The 17,830-nt window shown below is 41.5% G+C and overlaps 1 protein-coding gene and 1 long non-coding RNA gene across 2 annotated transcripts; both read left to right on the top strand.

The window, feature by feature from the left end:
* The first annotated feature begins 723 nt into the window (after window positions 1-723).
* prpf4 (pre-mRNA splicing tri-snRNP complex factor PRPF4) lies at window positions 724-12,948 on the top strand. The gene is made up of 15 exons (XM_080755442.1): window positions 724-793; window positions 3,392-3,571; window positions 4,430-4,619; window positions 4,914-4,992; window positions 5,216-5,295; window positions 7,482-7,575; window positions 7,786-7,880; window positions 8,467-8,525; window positions 9,075-9,198; window positions 10,070-10,159; window positions 10,552-10,674; window positions 11,299-11,406; window positions 11,999-12,117; window positions 12,274-12,380; window positions 12,761-12,948. Exons 2-15 carry the CDS (start codon window positions 3,418-3,420, stop codon window positions 12,848-12,850), a joined length of 1,512 nt encoding a protein of 503 aa, XP_080611568.1. The 5' UTR covers window positions 724-793; window positions 3,392-3,417; the 3' UTR covers window positions 12,851-12,948.
* Window positions 12,949-14,523: 1,575 nt separating this feature from the next.
* LOC308309561 lies at window positions 14,524-16,381 on the top strand. The gene is made up of 2 exons (XR_013963419.1): window positions 14,524-14,717; window positions 15,500-16,381. It is a non-coding gene; the product is annotated as an uncharacterized lncRNA (long non-coding RNA).
* The last annotated feature ends 1,449 nt before the right edge of the window (window positions 16,382-17,830 follow it).

A 17,830-nucleotide genomic window follows, 5' to 3' on the forward strand; every position in this document is an offset into this window, starting at 1 on the left:
ATTTTTTAATGGCCAAAATGTATACCTATAGGGCTGAAGTGTTGTTGGTGGAAATCCTGAACTACACTACACTGTTTCTGATAGGGATAGAATATAGGCATATCAGAATCTGAATGTAAAATTACAGAACACGTGGAACACTCATGCAATTTCTGAAATAGCCTATTAGTGAAGATAGAATAAAATTATCTCAAAAGATAAGGCAGGAAGAGGAAGGAAGCTTATAGCTGCTAGTGGGTGTTCTGGGAACAACAGGAGACTTTTTTAATTTTATTTCGCATAATTCTTATGTAACATTCCTCTTCTACCCCATATTTGGTTTCGTGCAAGTGCTGGTTTTCTTTTTCTTTCTTTGTTTTAACGATTGAGCTTATAGAGCCTTCCTACTTGCTCAGGGGATAAATTGAATCTTGACCATCAGGTTCAAATTCGTGTCAGATCCTGTGTGTATAGGTGAGACATGTCACATGACCTTTACATGATCTAAACGTTTCAATAGAAGAGCAGGGAGACAAAATGCAACAACTACCACGCCTATTGTATATAGTGTGAGTGTCTAATCTACCATACAGATTGGACAAAATTCTATTTTATTGTCAAACTAAATTGACAGTGAGTGAGGGCGGCATTAAGTATTATACTCTGGTACAGTAGGTGGCGGTATGCACCTAAAATCAACGGTTGCAGAAGTTGAAGAAGAACATTTTGACCCGGAAGTTGTTGTTGATATTGAAGTTGGTGTTCACGCTGTTCACGACTCTGTTTCGTTTGTTTTGGATATTTACATTTTAACGTAAGTAACTTTGATACGACAACAACGCCAACTGCTACTACTTCTACCTTCCATTGCTGTTGTTGTTTCACGTGTTGCGGCTGGCAGTGGCTGTTGCTGTGTGTCCATCTGGCTCTCTTGTGTGATCATAATTTTACCCCCTCGAACAACCGTGATCCCGCCGCACACGTTCATTCACACACCGAGGATGTGGGACAAATATCATTGTGATTATATATGACGACGATGCGTCTACATGGATTATTTAATGTTCTCAGTCGCCACGACTGATTTCATTAATTATTTAGATTCCATAGAAGTCAGCATCAGCAGCATGTCTTATATGAAAGTATGTTGTACAGTAGCAAGTAGCCCCGTTTGGAACCTCAATCTCCAAACTGCCCGTTGGTATGAGCTTGTAAGTTGTAGATATGGCTGTTTTGGGGCTATTTGAGAATTTGAAGTGTTTGGAAGCATCTTCCATAATAGCAACTTCCATGGGGCTGCTTCATACAAGCAAAGGTTAAAGCTTCAGTCTGTGATTTCCTCACGGTATGGCGGTATGTAGAACAACAGGAACAATGCTACTACATGATCATATTCTTTTCCTTTCGGCTTGTCCCTTCAGGGGTCGCCAGTCGCCACAGCGAATCATTCTGCCTCCACCTCGCGTGCTGTATTTTGCTTTCCATTTCATGGTCATGGTCATGTGTAGCCCCATATGTGCCCTCTCCCTAATGAGCGTAGGGAGAGGGCACATATGGGGCTAGGTCATGTGAGGAGAGAGAGAGGGTGCAGTCTTTGTATTGAGTTTGTGCTTGAAATGTACTGTAATTCTGCAAACTGTTAATAAATATTTCAATCAATCAATCAAAGAGAGAGAGGTGTGAATGGAATCATCGTGTGTGCGCATATATGGAACATCTCTCTCATGTTTAGGTAATTGTCACGGAATCTGTGGATATACACGGCTTAGATCTACAAGCTCCAAGTGTTGCGTCCTCTGCCTCCTCTTTTCTCACACCAACCTACTTCACTATACAAAATACATCCATAACTCTTCTCTTTGGTCTTCCTCTATAGGCCTCCTCCCTGCATGGCAGTTCCAACCTCAACATCCTTCTACCGATATACTCACTATCCCTCCTCAGCCCCATATGTGCCCTCTCCCTACAGAATGAGCGTAGTGCTGAGGGAACATACTGGGGCTATATCCCTCCTCTGTAGTCTGTACGTGTCCAAACCATCTCAGTCTCCAAAACATCTGACATACGCTTGTCCCTCTGATGTACTCTTTCCTGAAACTACTAAAACATCATCACATATTTCTTTGCGGGGGAGGGGTTGCTACTACTCATCCAATTTGCGTTTGCGATCTGCTTGTATTAAACGACGTTAAACTCACCATCATTGCAGCTCTAGGCCAAGCTTGAATTATCCTCTTTCAATCTGCCGAGCTTGTTTTTCATAAAAATCCACCGTAGAGATGTTATGAACTACTTTCTGTCAAGAGATTCTGTGCATGTGATTCTTTTTCTAAGTGTTGCAGTTTGGAGCACTCGTTTTCTTTAACGGGTCGTGCTGCTGCCTTCTGCATTATGTGCAGATTCGAAACAGGTGGTACGCAGGGCCGTTCAGTGACTTACGACGAGTGCTTCCAAACTCCAGCACTTAGAAAAAGAATCACCTGCACAGAATTTCTTGACAGAAAGTAGCTCATAACATCTATGGTGGATTTTTATGAAACAAAAGCTCGGCAGATTGAAAGAGGATAATTCAAGCTTGGCCTAGAGCTGCAATGTTGGTGAGTTTAACGTTTAATACAAGCAGATCGCAAAATGCTATTTGGATGAGTGGGGAGTCAATGGAACTCTAGATTCATCCCATTCTAAAAATATTAGAGTTGCAAATTGCATATTTTAACTCCATGGGTAGTGGAAGTTACTGGTTAGGAAATGATGGATGGGGAAGATCCGACCGTCTATAAATTATTTAAAGAATCACACAATTTTTCATATCGATAGGTCTGGTTTGTTGCTCGTAATATGCTTCATAGACTGGTGTCTTGTTTTGTCATGAAGAGGGGCGATCGTACATCATCATACATCTAACTCTCAGACTTATAGTGGTCCTAATGCACACCAAACTGGTGGTCCTTGAGATGTAAAGGTTTGAGAACCACTGCAGCAGCATTGGTTGGTTGGTTTGTTGGTTGGTTGGTTGAATAGTTTATTAGACAGAAATGTAAAACAGCAGCAGAGTAAGTCAAACACTTATTCTAAAAGGGATAGCACAAAAAAAAGCAGCGCTGGGAAGCACTGTTGCCAGATTTTGTGAGAGAAATAAGCAGCCAGGTCTAGCCTTCCCGTTGATCAAGACTGTCATAAATGTATTTTATCGATTTTGCATAGGTTCAACCCCAGCTGAAAACAACTATTAGTATTGGGGAAAAAAGTACCGAAACCAGGACGTCTCCTGGTGTATCTTCCACTCACCTCTTCCCCGTCGTGGACTGCTTTTTAATTAAACAAACCAGTGAATATGTGGGTTAGTGTGTATGGTTGAGGTGAAGATAGTATTGTTGGGATTATTTGGTCACCATGCTCTTGTTGTCACCAGATTGTAAGACTGACCAGCAGGAGAAAATGTCGGACGATGATGACTCGCCGTTGATGAAGAAGACTCGGATCTACTATGGCAGCTTGGAGGAGAAGGAGAGGGAGAGGTTGGGCTCAAAGGATGGCGCCAAAGCTGGCGTCAAAGCTGGCATCGCGGCGGGAAATATCAACATCTCTTCAGGTACTATTGGTATTTAATCTTAGTTACAGTGCAAAGTACAGTAAGATTATTAAAGTATAATAAAGTTTTTTTTAATGAATTGCATTTTTATAGCGCTTTTCCAAGTGCTCAAAGTGCTTTACAATGGTTCATTCATTCATACATTGGGAGGTGAAGCGGCAAACAGTCGACGCCAGCGTCCTCATTTCCCACATTCACACACCAATGGTGGCGAGCTCACACCGACCGACTCATTGGAGGCAATGTAGGCAATGTCTTGCCCAAGGACACTTCGACATGTGGACAGGAGGAGCAGGGATTCGAACCGCCGACCCAGGGACCATTGGACGACCTGCTCCACCTCCTGAGCCACAGCCGCCCACATAAAATTATGGTAGCAAAGAACAAAGTGGTGTGGTCTAGAAATCTAATCAAAAGTTGAATACAATGGTAAAAAAAATGATTAGTAGGACTAGGGCTGTCACGATTATAAGGTGTAACACAAAACTAATTGCGATTAACGATTTAATTGTGTTTTGAATTGAACATTAGATCGTTACAATTTGTATTGCCTTTAAGGCTCCTTAATCACAAATTGCACAGGGGCTGATATGACAAATAACTTGTATACTCAAAATCACTGGCACATTAAAGAACTTTTTATATATTATTTAAAAAGAAATATAACAAAATAGCAGAAAATAGTTGATCTGCTATTTTTGAAAAATGTTTGAACAATGTGCATTTTTTTTAACATGGAATACGATTGACAATAATGTAAAAAGAATTGCGATTATGTCAAATAATTGCGATTAGGTGATCGTAGGACATCTATTAATTGTGTTGAATGGCATATTGACTACTGAATGTCCTCTCCAGGGGAGACGATGGATATTGAGGATCGCGCCATCAACGAGCGACAGTCTGATGTTCTCGCCGATTTTGAGCGTAGGAAACGCGCACGTCAGATCGCCGTCTCCACGGACGATGCCGAGGTGAAGGCGTGCCTCCGTGCCCTCGGGGAGCCGATCACAATATTCGGGGAGGGACCGGCCGAGAGGCGTGAAAGGTGATTGGCCAATGTGTAGCGCCGTTGCTTCTGCTATTATGCTTATATTCTGCTAGTATTGCTATTATTATAACTTCCAGTTCTTTCTGATTTGTGACTAGTAACTGGTACCAGTCCTAGTATAAATGTTAAAGGTGTGTTTAATATAGTATATAGTTTCTTTCTGACCTGTAATAACGTAGTAATAACCTGTAATCGTAGTAGGCTAATGTTAAATGTGTTTCGAGTTCCAAGTTTATAATGATCCGTAACTAGTAAATGGTACTCGTAGTAATGTTGATATGTGTGTTTTAGGTTGAGGAACGTGCTGTCAATCGTTGGTCCAGATGCTCTGAAGAGATCTAAGAAAGAAGAAGTGAAACGTCAAGAGGAGGTGAAGTGAAGAACTACACTCTCTCTATCTCTCTCTCCATCTCTCTCCCTTTCTTTGTTCCCACCTTTCCACACCCCTGTACCTCTCCTCCATTTCTCTGTCCTCTCTCCCCCTCTTTCAGTCCCCTGCCTCTCTCTGTAAAGTGAAGCAATTGCAATTTGACTCACATTTGTATCTTTGTAACCCCCCCACACACACACACACACCCACCCCCTCTCTACAGCATCAGCAGACGTGGTACCATGAAGGCCCTGCCTCCCTGAAGGAAGCCCGTCTCTGGTTGGCTAGATTCTCCCTGCCCAGGTAAATTCTACATCTGCAGCCACTAACGAGTAACAGCTGTCAACATCAGTCTTTTTTTTAAATATATTTTTTTATCCCACGATTTTGCAACCCATTTTTCACCCCTGTGCCAATCATCTACTGTGATCCTGGGCTCTACACACTCTCCGCCAACCTGGGGAGAGCAACGGACTTAACTCATTCTCCCTTCATGCCTGAGTGTCCAAGTTGCTCCTTTACACCTGACAGGGGTCAACATCAGTCTTATTGTAGGCAGTGCTGTAGCCTAGGTTTTTTCAGACGGTATAACAATAATTATTCCCTTCACGACATGTGCACATATAGGCTCTTACACCTGAGCGTGATCAATGGATGAAATTAATCTTGTGGACACACAACTTACATGGAGGTCTTGTGGCCTAAATACCGCTATACTGTAGGTTGAACTCTGCTAATAAACAAACCTCAACGATTTACATTCGGACACTGACATTATGTGATTGTCTACACGATTGTCACACATTTCAGCAGGTCACCAATTTCACCGTAACACCACCATGCTGGAGTGACCGAGTATGAGTGAGAAAGTGGCCAAGATTTGGGGTATTGGACTTTGGCTTTTGGGTGTTTTCACACGAGGGTCCTATTTAGATGATCTATGGTGCAAAGTGGCACATGAATCAGAGAGTCATTTCCTACAAGCTCCATCCTTCATAGTTTTCCGGAAAGGGAAGAAGAATAGAGATTGAAAGAGCAATATTATATTTATTTTTTCAAAAGAAAAATATACATATCTGTTGTCTGGAACAAACCACCTAACTTAACTATTGGAGTTAAGAGATTTTTGCCAAAGCACTTTTTAATACTTTCCATTGGTTAATTTCTTTTTAACCAACACACAGACTTGAAGAGTGTTCAATAGCATTGATTTATGCAAGAACAATAATCAAAACCCTAAAAAAATGGCAATGATATGTGCATATACAGGCAGTCAAGATATTCCAGGTATTCATGACAATGTCAATGGTATGAGGCGGTTATAAAAGGAGCTGAGCAGCATTATACATGTATATCACGTACAGGACAGGTATGTACTTTTTGTTTCTTTATTTACCCAGGGTAGCAGCTGAGCTCAAGTGCTCATTTTCAGCAACGCCCTGCACACAGAAACACACACACACACACACACACACATTAAAACATGGGAGCTGACCAGTACAGTCTACTGAGCAGCTCCACTGGAGCAGTTGGGGGTTCAGTGCCTTAGTTGCTCAAGGGCACTTCAGCGGTGTTGGGTGAGCGATGATCATTCACTTCCCCACCCCAATTATCCTGCCCATCCAGGGAATCGAACCAGCAATCTTCCGGCAACAAGGCCGGATTGGCTAGGGCCGCTAGGCCACTGCTGCCCACCCTGTACTGCTGTTGAGACATCATGACGTAACTGTTACGTACCTGAGGTTACATTGTAGCAGCGAATGCAGATGTGTACATAAGGTGCAGCAGGAGAAACATTAACAGATTGGAACATAGATGCATGTGTGCATAACGTGCTTCGGTACTACAAACATTAACAGATATGGAACATGGGCTTTAGTGTGCTCATAGTCTTTAGAGCTATGTTTAGGTGAGATCCAAACAAAGGTAATTCTACATAAGGAAAGGAAAAATAATACACATAAAGGAAGGTCATTTGACATAGGCAAAGTAGGTCTAGAACGCGGGCATGTCTTGGGGACATTTCCGACTTCAGTGTTACTATTTAACTGCATTATCTTGGTTTAAAATGCAGCACAGGTTGCAAAGCGGTTGTATTTAGTCTCTGAATTATTCATTGGTGTGTTTTGAGGTATAACATGAATTATTAGATCAATAATAGTGTATCTTCTCATGCCCTTTAACCACTTGAACCCATTGTCCCTGTTTTGTAGAAACATTTGGCAAAAATCTCACAAAACTAACAAAAAAGCTCACAAAGCAACGTGATGCGCTGAGCTTGTAGATAACGGCTATTTTGCCAAAGATCTTTAGTGTAGCACAAAAACAGGAGGGGGCCTAAGGTAGTATAGAGCCCTAGGCCACTTTGTTCAACTGATTATTAAGTGGTTAATGGCCACGTTCGCCTGGACATGGCACATTGCTGTTCAAATAATGTTGAAGAAGCTAACAGTTTTCTGATGGGAAAACGTATCTGCTGTTTTTGTCAGGGCGGTGAAGCGTTTGGAAGCAGCACGTGCCCATAAAGAAATCCCTGAGGCGACACGCACCATCAAACAACAAGAACTGCACAAGAACCTGCGGGTAAAATGTAGTAAAGAATATGCATGAACTGTGAAGTCATTCTAATTACATTTGAAAACCAGAAAGATTATGATTCATTACAGTCCAACAATTAAATCAAATGCGAAAATTCTTTCCCCAAATAACATTTTTTGTGTGCTTGAAATATCCATGTTTGATATATAAATTTAAAAAGGAATATCTTGTAATTCTACTGTTATACTCCAATAGAATCTGAATAACTTCTGCAGTCAGATCGGCGATGAGCGGCCCATCTCCTTCTGTCAGTTCAGCCCAGACTCCAAGATGCTGGTCACTGCTTCCTGGTATGACTACAGCACGCACACACACACACACACACACACTCCGTAGAATCTCTGCACATCAGTGTTGATAGTTTTTATAGTACATTTTGATTTAGTTTTAGTCATAGTCTTTTGAATAAAATTTCATTTAGTTTGTTATATTTTAGTCACCTGAAATGTTTTAGTGTTAGTCTAGTCTTAAATGACTAACAACAATATCTACAGTTAATTTTGTATAGACAAATGCATTTTGGCGGGCCTCTGCGGCATCGTAATGGCTGATTTTACACTTGGCTGCATGCTAAAAAAGAGCGGATCTACAAACTGACAATGCGTTGTGTTGCGTTGCACTGCGATGCGTTGTGAGCTTGTAGATCTGCTATTTTCAGAGCGCAACACCCGAGCGCAACCAAACTAAATAAAATTGTCTCTTCTCCACTAGTCCCTACAGTCCTAACATTTTAATCTAGTTCTCTTTTTATTTGTTGACAAAATTGTCAGTATATTTAGTCAGTTTTATTTATCCCACTCCATTTTATTCTCTTACACTTGTTGCTATTGTTCATTCTACTCTGTTGTATTATATTCTATGCATTTCATATTGTAGGAGTGGCCTCTGTAAATTGTGGTCGATTCCAGACTGTAATCTCATACGGACGCTGAGAGGTAAGCGGGTATCAAACTACCAACCACTTATTAAACAATGTAGTCATGTATTGGATTACATTTTACAATGCATTGTCATACTGTACTGTAAAGGCAGGCTACAATAGATTGTCCTTCAGTAGTATTGAAAAGGTAGTTTGCAATAGGTGATATAGACAGTTTGAAATAGATGTCTTTACAGTCTATTGTAAAGGCAGTTTACAATAGTGTTGTTCTTTTCCCCTGTACAACGAATCTCTTCAAAGAAAATAACCGATCTGCTGTTTTCGCCAAATGTTTGCCTATTTTTGCAGAATGTTTGAGTAATATGTCCAGACATTCTGTTCTATTTTGCTTTATTGTATTTTGTTGCATGAATGTTGAGATAAAGGAGATCCCACACACTGTCTTCACTTATATAACAGTAGTGTATTTAACTACTGAGTTACAAAGTTTCGGTCTCACAACCTTCATCAGGCCGTGAGTTGCATGAATGTTGCATTTTTGTTTATATTGTATCTCGTTGCATTGATTCTTCATTCTGCTATATATTTTTTCTGTTGAATCCAGGTCATGAAACCATTGTAGGCTCAATCGGGTTCCACCCACAAGCTACGATCTCCCTCGAAAAATCCGACATCAACCTGGCCTCTTGCGCTGCCGACGGCACCGTCAAGCTCTGGAGTCTCGACAGGTGATTGGTTAGGGTTGCATGGTTGTCATTCGTTGTCTTGGTGATTGGCTGTCTGTTTTTGTGATTGACTGGTTTTGTGTTTGGCTGTCTGTTGATGTCTTTGTGATTGTCTGCATTATTGTCTGTCTGACTTTGTCTTTGCTGTATGTCTATATCTGTGATTGATGGTCCAATCCATTGATTAGCTATAGATGGATGAACCAGGAACCAGAAGATATGACCACATTACTCCTGTGTTCAGAATTTATTTTAAAGTTAACTTGTTTGTTTTTAAATCACTAAACGGACTGGCACCTGTGTATCATTTCTGACCTCCTGTCCCCTCACATACCTACCCGTAATCTTGGATCAGCAGACACATTTTTACTTGAAGCCCCCAACACAAAGCTGGTGACGGAAGGTGTCAGGGCTTTCGCTGCTAGGGCTCCATTCCTGTGGAACCAACTACCGCTGGAAATTAGACAGACCACTTCAGTGTCCACTTTTAAAATACTTTTTTGCTTTCTCTTTTTAAAATGTTCATTATTTTTGTACTGCTTTTGTTGATTTGAATTGCCTGTTTAGGTATTGTATGTGAAACTTTGTAAACCTGTTTTTGAAAATGCTATAAAAATAAACTTTATATATATATGGATTTAGATAGACGGACAGATATTCTAATGCAAGCCTGGCCATATATGGGCTTATTTATCCAGTCCCACTGACCGACAAGACAACTTTAACTTTATAATAGAAGACAAAATGAAATGCACTACATTTTTATGCTTTTACCAGTGTTACCAGGGTTATTGTGGTGACAGCAGTAAGTTGAGGTCTGGGTACAAGCATTGCCTGGTGGTGCATTATTAATAACGGCGTGTTAACCTTGCAGTGATGAACCAGTAGCAGACATCGAGGGTCATTCCATGCGTGTCTCCAGAGTGGCCTGGCATCCGTCCGGAAGGTTCCTCGGCACGTCCTGGTGAGTCGGTCGGAAACTAGCGAGTCGTACAGCACGCACCCCGTGCTCTCTGTAGACGTTTCTCTACACTCCACAAGGGGAATCTTCCGATATGTGTTATTATTAGTTAACCCATTTAGACCTGAGGCCGATTCTTAAAGCACCTTCTAAATACTGACAAACTTAACTGTCTATTCACAAATTAATAATTAAAATAAATATTATGTTGCTATATACTGTACATGGCAACAACAACAATAACCCAAAAATGGGTTCCCGTCCATTTAATACTTTTTTTTTTCTTCTTTGTTTTTTTTCTATCCTCTCATTTAACATGTTTGTTATAATTTATGTTATATGTTGTTTTTTCTCTATTTATTTATCTCTCTCTCTCGCTTGTTGCTTGCTTATAGCTATGACAACTCCTGGCGGCTCTGGGATCTAGAAGCTCAAGAGGAGATTCTCCACCAGGAAGGACACAGCAAAGGAGTCCATGATCTGAGCTTCCACCCCGATGGATCACTGGCCGGCACTGGGTACTTATTACCTTATTACACTGTCTAGTGCAGTGGTTTTCAACCCTTTTCATATCAAGGCCCATTATTTATTCAGAATTTGAGATTCAATCTCATTAAATCTCATTTAATGAGATTTAGCCTCTCAGACCCAAGACCTAGAATAGTTTGTTGTCGTTGGATACGATTTTGTCCACAATTCCATTCTGTATTGATACCATTAGTAGAGATAACAGGCTTCTTGTAAATTAAGTGCAGATGTTTAACAATAATTGAACTCTTGAGAGCGTAAACGGGTCCTTTTGGTTTCATTTTACGCTCTGAAGAAAGAAATAATAATAAATAAGGGTCCATTTGGTTACCAACTCTTCATCATTTAGCTGGGGACCACCTGGAACCCCCTCAAGGACCACTGGTTGAAAACCACTGGTCTAGTGCCTTACGTTATCTAGTGTACTAATGCCCTATCAAGACACATTGTTTTGTTGGCCATTATCCAGTTGTAAATCCAACTTTTATTACTCGACCAAACTTTTTTTAGGGGGATGTTTATTTAAAAATGAGTCCATTGTGAAGGCACAGAGGTAGCACACTGCTTCAGTACTTGGTTGGTTAGTTTTTTTGTGTTCTGTTTTTGTTGTGCAGTGGTCTCGACGCGTTCGGCAGGATCTGGGACCTGCGGACTGGACGCTGTGTTATGTTCCTTGAAGGCCACCTGAAGGAGATCTACACCATTAGCTTCTCTCCCAATGGGTGAGCCCAATAAATGTAGTATACTACTAATAATGCCCTATTTATAGGGTCCTTTAGGATTTTTACGACTCCGGTTCCTTATCGATTCCCTCTTTAACGGTCCGATTCCTATAGGATTCCAAATCAGTTATGGTGGTGCTTGAAATGTAAATGTTTGAGACCCACCAGCATTGTAATTGTATAGCAGAAGTGAAGTCCACATATCAGCTCGGACAGTGTGATTAAAAACCGGTTCTGGAAACTGTTCCTAGCTCCTTTAGAATGTTACATATGTCCACATAAATATGACGTAAAGCATCCTTTTTTTTTTCTTGACACTTTTCTGAAAAACGTATGTTTCTATATCAGTGGTGCTTAAACTATTTCATGTCAAGGAGCCGACCCCCATCTCAAAATATTTTATTTCAGGGACCTCTCAAAAGCAAAGAGTTGAAGCCTCAATTTCACAAATAAAAAAAATAGCAGATCTACAAGCTCGTATCGCGGCACAAGCTTGTAGATCTGCTATTTTTCAAAGCTAATGTCGTTAGTCTAAATGGGTTAAAAGTAGCGATATTACTTTTGTGAACACTAACGTTTGTCATTTCTGCAGTTACCATGCAGCAACAGGAAGTGGCGACAACACAGTGAAGGTTTGGGACCTGCGTTACAGGAAGGCAGTCTATACGATCCCTGCCCACCAGAACCTGGTGTCCTCAGTCCGATTCCAACGTACGCACTTTCTCTCTTATTAAAATAGATTTGATTATATTATACACATACATAAAGTGCTGCTTGAAAGGGTGTGTGAACCCTTCAGAATGTTTCTTCAATCAGTCATGTTTTGTATAAAATAATTTGTCTTCTGTTTCCCGTCCCATACGGCAGCCACTGATGGCCACTTCCTGGTGTCGGTGGCCTATGACAACATGGCCAAGGTGTGGTCACAGCCTGGATGGACGCCTATCAAAACGCTGGCAGGCCATGAGGGCAAGGTGGGGCCCACTTATTGGTCCATGAGTTGCTTGTTAGCAGTGTTGATTTTAGTTTTAGTCATAATCTCTTGAATTGTTTTCAATGAGTTTTAGTCACATTTTTGTTACCTGGAATGTTTTAGTCTACTACATATAAGATTAAGATCGACTAAAATGTATTTTGGCAGGCCTTGATTCCGTCGCTCACCTGAAAGGGTATTTTCTGTTTATTGAAGAGCTGGAGAGACGGGGAGACGCCTTTTACTTAACACTCTAGCATTGATTACCATCAGCATATAGAGCTTTAGCTTTTTAACAAAAAACATTGTTTTAGCCAAAAATGGAAAGGGTTAATGGTTTACTTGAAATTAAACATTATATCCTCTCTTTTTCCTTATAAGGTCATGGGTGTGGACATGTCACCTGACGGCCAGCTGATCGCCACATGCTCATATGACCGCACGTTCAAACTCTGGACATCAGAGGTGTGAATGCAATGAATGAGGACGCATTTTTTTGGGGGGGGGGGGGGTGGCAACCGTTTTGTTACTTTTAGAGAGAAGATTGAGATAATTTTGTGTTGACATTTTTTTTTAATAAAGTGAATTTTCGGAAGTGTGGGGATTGTGGACTTCTATTAAATACTATCGAACTGTTGAACATACACGTTAATAATGTGATTAATCTGATTCCTCATACTAATGAGACAGCAGTAGCTAACCAACATAGCCATGTTTTGTGTTACTTTAAAGGTTAAAGTCCCATGAATGATTTCAGTATTGCCTGGGTTAGTCATTGACAGTCATTGATTAAATCAGTGGTCCCTGAGTGTGCTCCGATGGGGGGGAGACTACTTTAGCCCTATATACATGGCTATTTGAAAATAGCCGATCTACAATCTCACAAAACATCTTTAACATTTTAGAAACCTTTTTTTTGTTAATCTTGATATAAAAAATCCATATCTCAACATATTAGAATATAGGGCTACATTACACCACTCAGAAAAGGGTGTAGGCCTATAATACGGAAATGTCAACCATCTGGAAAGTACTGCATGTTAATTTATGCACTCAATACTTTGTCTGGGCTACTTTTAAGTAAACGACTTCATCAATGGGGTGTGACGTGGAGGTGATGTGATCAGCCTGTGGCACTGCTGAGTTGTTGCGGAAGCCCAGATTTGCTTTGATGGCATCATCTGTATTGTTGAGTCTAGTGTGTCACACCTTCCTCTTGACAATGAATACAACATACTAGTGTAGATTCTCTGTGGGGGTTCAGGTCAGGCCAGTTGGCTGGTCAGTCAACTTAAGCGTGGTAGTATCAGTATGTATATCAGTATGTACACCAGTTTCTGGTAGTTTGGGCATTGTAGACAGGACAGGTGCCATGTCCTGCTAGAAATCTAAGAACATTGATTTTACAATATACTTTGGGGTCCCAGAGATAGCAATCAAACCGGGGTCCTTGAAAATCACTGCTAGAACCGTGAAAATCTTCTCTTGCCCTTGGCATATATATTTTCAAATGGGGGGGTCTGCGTTCTAATGAGTGTCAAATTGGGGGTCCTTGACATGAAAAACTGCCATAAAGCTTGTTAACATAGGAGAGAGATTGATCTGTTCATGTGTCTTTGACATGAAACACATTTTTATGGGGCGTTGGTTCCCCCTGCTGGTGACATTGAGTGTCTCTTTTTCAAGCCTTTTATGAATAGAGCCTTTGATAAGGCTTGAGTTTCTTCTGTGTTTAACTTTGAAATGAGATCTCTGACAGAGAAACAAAAGGACACAAAAAACGAAGCACATAATAAAGGTTAGATTAACGAAGCTAAGATTTTAATAGATGGCATTGGAGATTGCAGAATATAGGATCACAATGGAAACAAGTCCCCATGACCTTTAGCCTAAATGTCTAAAATGACTGTTAACTAGAGAGAGGCTATTCAATCAATCAAACATTTAAAGTGAAGTCTCTTTGAGAGAGATATCTCTCTCTCTCTCTCCTCTGCAAAATGTCTACCTCAGAGAAAGAGAACTGGTCAGTCCACTTAGGTTTCGACTGAACAAGTCTCTCTCTCGCTCTCTCGCTCTCTCTACCTGTGGCCCCTCCCCTCCTCAAACCTCAGGTGTGTCATGTTCTGACTGACTGTCTGCTGCCATTCTCAGGGGAGACGCGATTGAGTTCGTGTTGAAAACGGGAGAAAGAAAAACAAGCAGAAAAAGAACACTTTCGCGAAGGTTTTGGTGTCGCGAAGGGAGAGAGAGAAACGGGGGGTTAGAAAGTAGACAGACGGAGAGCAGCTGAAGAGACAGAAGACGGACATTTTGTTGTGGAATCTTTGTCAAGAAAAGAGTGAGTAGAAAGTCAATAATAAAACATTCATGATGAACATAGGATATACACGTGTATAGTTTAAAACAAATGTATGATGTTATTTTAATTATAATTTGAACTTATATTAGAATGGTTACCGTAACACTAACAGCATCCTTGACATAGGCTACAGTGATGCATAGGAACGTGACGTTTATTTCGGCATGTTGTGATTTGGTGTAGCATTGACAACTTGACAAGTGCTGCTTTTAGGCCAGTGGTTCCAAAACTTTTCCAAAAGTGCCCCCAAATTGACACTCATTAGCCTCGCGGACCCCTATTTGAAAATCTATGCCAGGGACCCCCATAGCCATAGGAGAAGATTTGTATGTCTCTAGCAGTGATTTTCAACCATTTTAATTTCAAGGACCCCCATTTTAATGACATTTCTATCTCTGGGACCTACAATCAATGTTATTTTAATTAACCCTAACTGGTCCATTTGGTTCCATTTGTACACTCAGAGTTACAGACCCATAAGGGTCCATTTGCTTCCAAACTATCATTTTGCTGGGGACCCCCTGGAACTCCCTCAAGGACCCATGGGGGTCCACAAACCCCACTTTGGGAACCACTGTTTTAGGCTACCATTACCACCATCTACTATTACTACTACAAACTTGCATTACTACTATTACTGGCACTGCTACCACCACCACTTACTATTTCAACTACTATCTATTCTAGTAGGCTATGCTATAGTAGGCTACTTGTATTAATTCTAAACTGTCTCTTTCCACATGTATCTCCCCGTGGTCCAGAGAACAGCTGGATAACTGACAAATCACAACATGTCCAACATCAATCTGTCCATGGACAACCCCTACGGTCACGTGACCATTCCCCGGGCCAAGCTGCGAGGATTGGACGACTCCACGGTCATCGCCAACCCCATGGCCCAGAACGGTGACGTGTCCAGCACGCCTTCCGACGGAGTGCAGAACCCACCCCCTCCTTACATGGTCAAGGAGGACACGGAGGAAGTGGGCATGCGGTGTCCGTGGTGTTGCTATCGCTGCCGTCGGAAGAAATGAGCTCGCGACGACCCGTAGAACTGTTGGTGTTCTATCCCACCACCAGGACCTGTAGTACTGCCGATTGTCTGTCCTATACGCTGGGTTTCTATCCAACCACCAGGACCTCTAGTACGGCTGGTTTTATATCCTGCAAGGACCTCTAGTAGTGCTTGTTTTCTATCCTACCAGGACCCCTAGTACTGCTGGTTTTGTATCCTACCAGGACCTTTATCATGACCTCTCGTACTGCTGGTATTCTATCCTAACATGACCCCTATTGCTGCTAGTTCTGGTATTATAGAAAATCGGCAATAGATAACTGACAGAACTGGTAGCCTATATTTGTTCAGTAGGCTATAGGATAACCTGTAAAAAATGAACTGCACATGGCAAGAAGTTAACTTCTGTACAAACCCTGCTGTTAACAGAGGCAAGCTGAAGACTGTCTCTTATGTATTTATGACTCCCTTGATCCCTTTATTGTATTATTAATATTGTCGCTGATGTTTGTTACTTTGTACAGGTCGATGAGTGTTGGATCTCTGGGTCAGTCGTTATGTATTGTGTGTGTGTTTTGTTTTAGAACTCCCAGGTAAAGAAATAAAGATGTTAATATCTGGTACGGCAGGACTTTCTTGTTTTGTCATCTTAACATGGGGCGGGGTGCGTTCGCGGGAAGTGGTGTCATGGAAAGACCGGACGGCATTCCTAACATAGCAGAACGTTTCTGTTTGTGTTGTCAGCGAAGGCCCGGGAGGATGCACAAGTTGTGGGTCTCAGCCCAAACGAACCCTTTTGGCCGGTGGACTCTTGAACCCTGAGCCTAGTACCTAACGCAATTATATGAGGCAAGTAATTCAATTTGAAACATTGAGTAATTTCTCTGTTTGGAATGTGTGCTGATAATCGCTTTGTTTACAGGTACTGTTGTTTACATGCACATTCAGAGCAGGCTGAAAAACATTGCGCGTGTGTGTGTGTGTGTGTGTGTGTGTGTGTGTGTGTGTGTGTGTGTGCGCACACACCTGCGTCATTGTTTAACTAAAAGCACACCTGTGCAACTGGCTGTACACTACAGTAATTCATCTGGCATTCTCCCTGCGGTGTGACTCAGGCGATAACAAAGAGGTCATTGAATAGAACAAGTTAAAACCACACTGAAAACTGCTCACATATCAAAGTTTTTTTTCTTTGATATGAATCTGTTATTCTTTCCATTGTTGTTGATAATTGGTCCACACAGTGGGACAATAAAGATTGGAATTCAAAAGACGAAGCCGTGTGAACTGTGAATGAATGTTTTCCGATGAGACATACTGTGGATTTTGTTGATATTGAATTCACACACTGACATTTCTAAATGATTGATTGACCCCCAGTTGGACATGAGTTTTACCTCTGGGACTCCAATCTAAACAAAATCTCTTGAAGGGAGGCTCGCCGGAATCGGGCCGATACCCTGGGTGCGTTTCTTTGGGTCGATACAGTGACAGTACAGTACAGTAGAGGGACCCCCACACGGTAACTCTACCCTAGAATTTGAACATATGAATATAATTGCGACCAAAGGTCATTGACAGGAAATTATTTCTTGTGATTGATTTCTCGTGACATCATGTGACATCAGGGATGGAGATTTGGAGACCCTGATGTCATAGTAAATGCGACCTGCTGTCGCAGTTAAGCCCATATATGGAGATCCCTGATGTCATCATTATTGGCCAGCAACTCTACATCTGACCTCAAACCCTTAGATCTCCATATATGGATATATTTCAGAAACTGTTCTGACATTCCATATGTTGATCCTTCCCCATCCATCCTTCCTCTTCGATGTCTCCCTTTTGACTTAAACCTGTCCATTGACATTTCAAACTCTAGACGGGCCTGTCCAAAAGTTATTAGTGCAGCCGCGCCTGGCAGCCGGCGAAAACTAGAGTTCTCAACAGGCCTGAAAATTAAGTCCCGACCCTACCTTGGCCCTCATCAAACCCCAAGAGAATGTCCCCGCTACCACCCTTAGATCTCCATATGGAGCTGACCTGTTCTGCCATTCCATATGTTGATCTGACCTCA

This window comes from Protomyctophum bolini (genome assembly GCF_963924005.1).
Source record: "Protomyctophum bolini genome assembly, chromosome: 22".
Lineage (NCBI taxonomy): Eukaryota > Metazoa > Chordata > Actinopteri > Myctophiformes > Myctophidae > Protomyctophum > Protomyctophum bolini.

Coding starts and splice junctions, on each gene's coding strand:
- prpf4 (XM_080755442.1), top strand. CDS start 3,418: ATGTCGGACGATGATGACTCGCCGTTGATGAAGAAGACTCGGATCTAC. Junction 4,993..5,215: donor AAGTGAAACGTCAAGAGGAG/GTGAAGTGAAGA, acceptor CCCTCTCTACAG/CATCAGCAGACGTGGTACCA. Junction 12,118..12,273: donor GTCCTCAGTCCGATTCCAAC/GTACGCACTTTC, acceptor CCCATACGGCAG/CCACTGATGGCCACTTCCTG.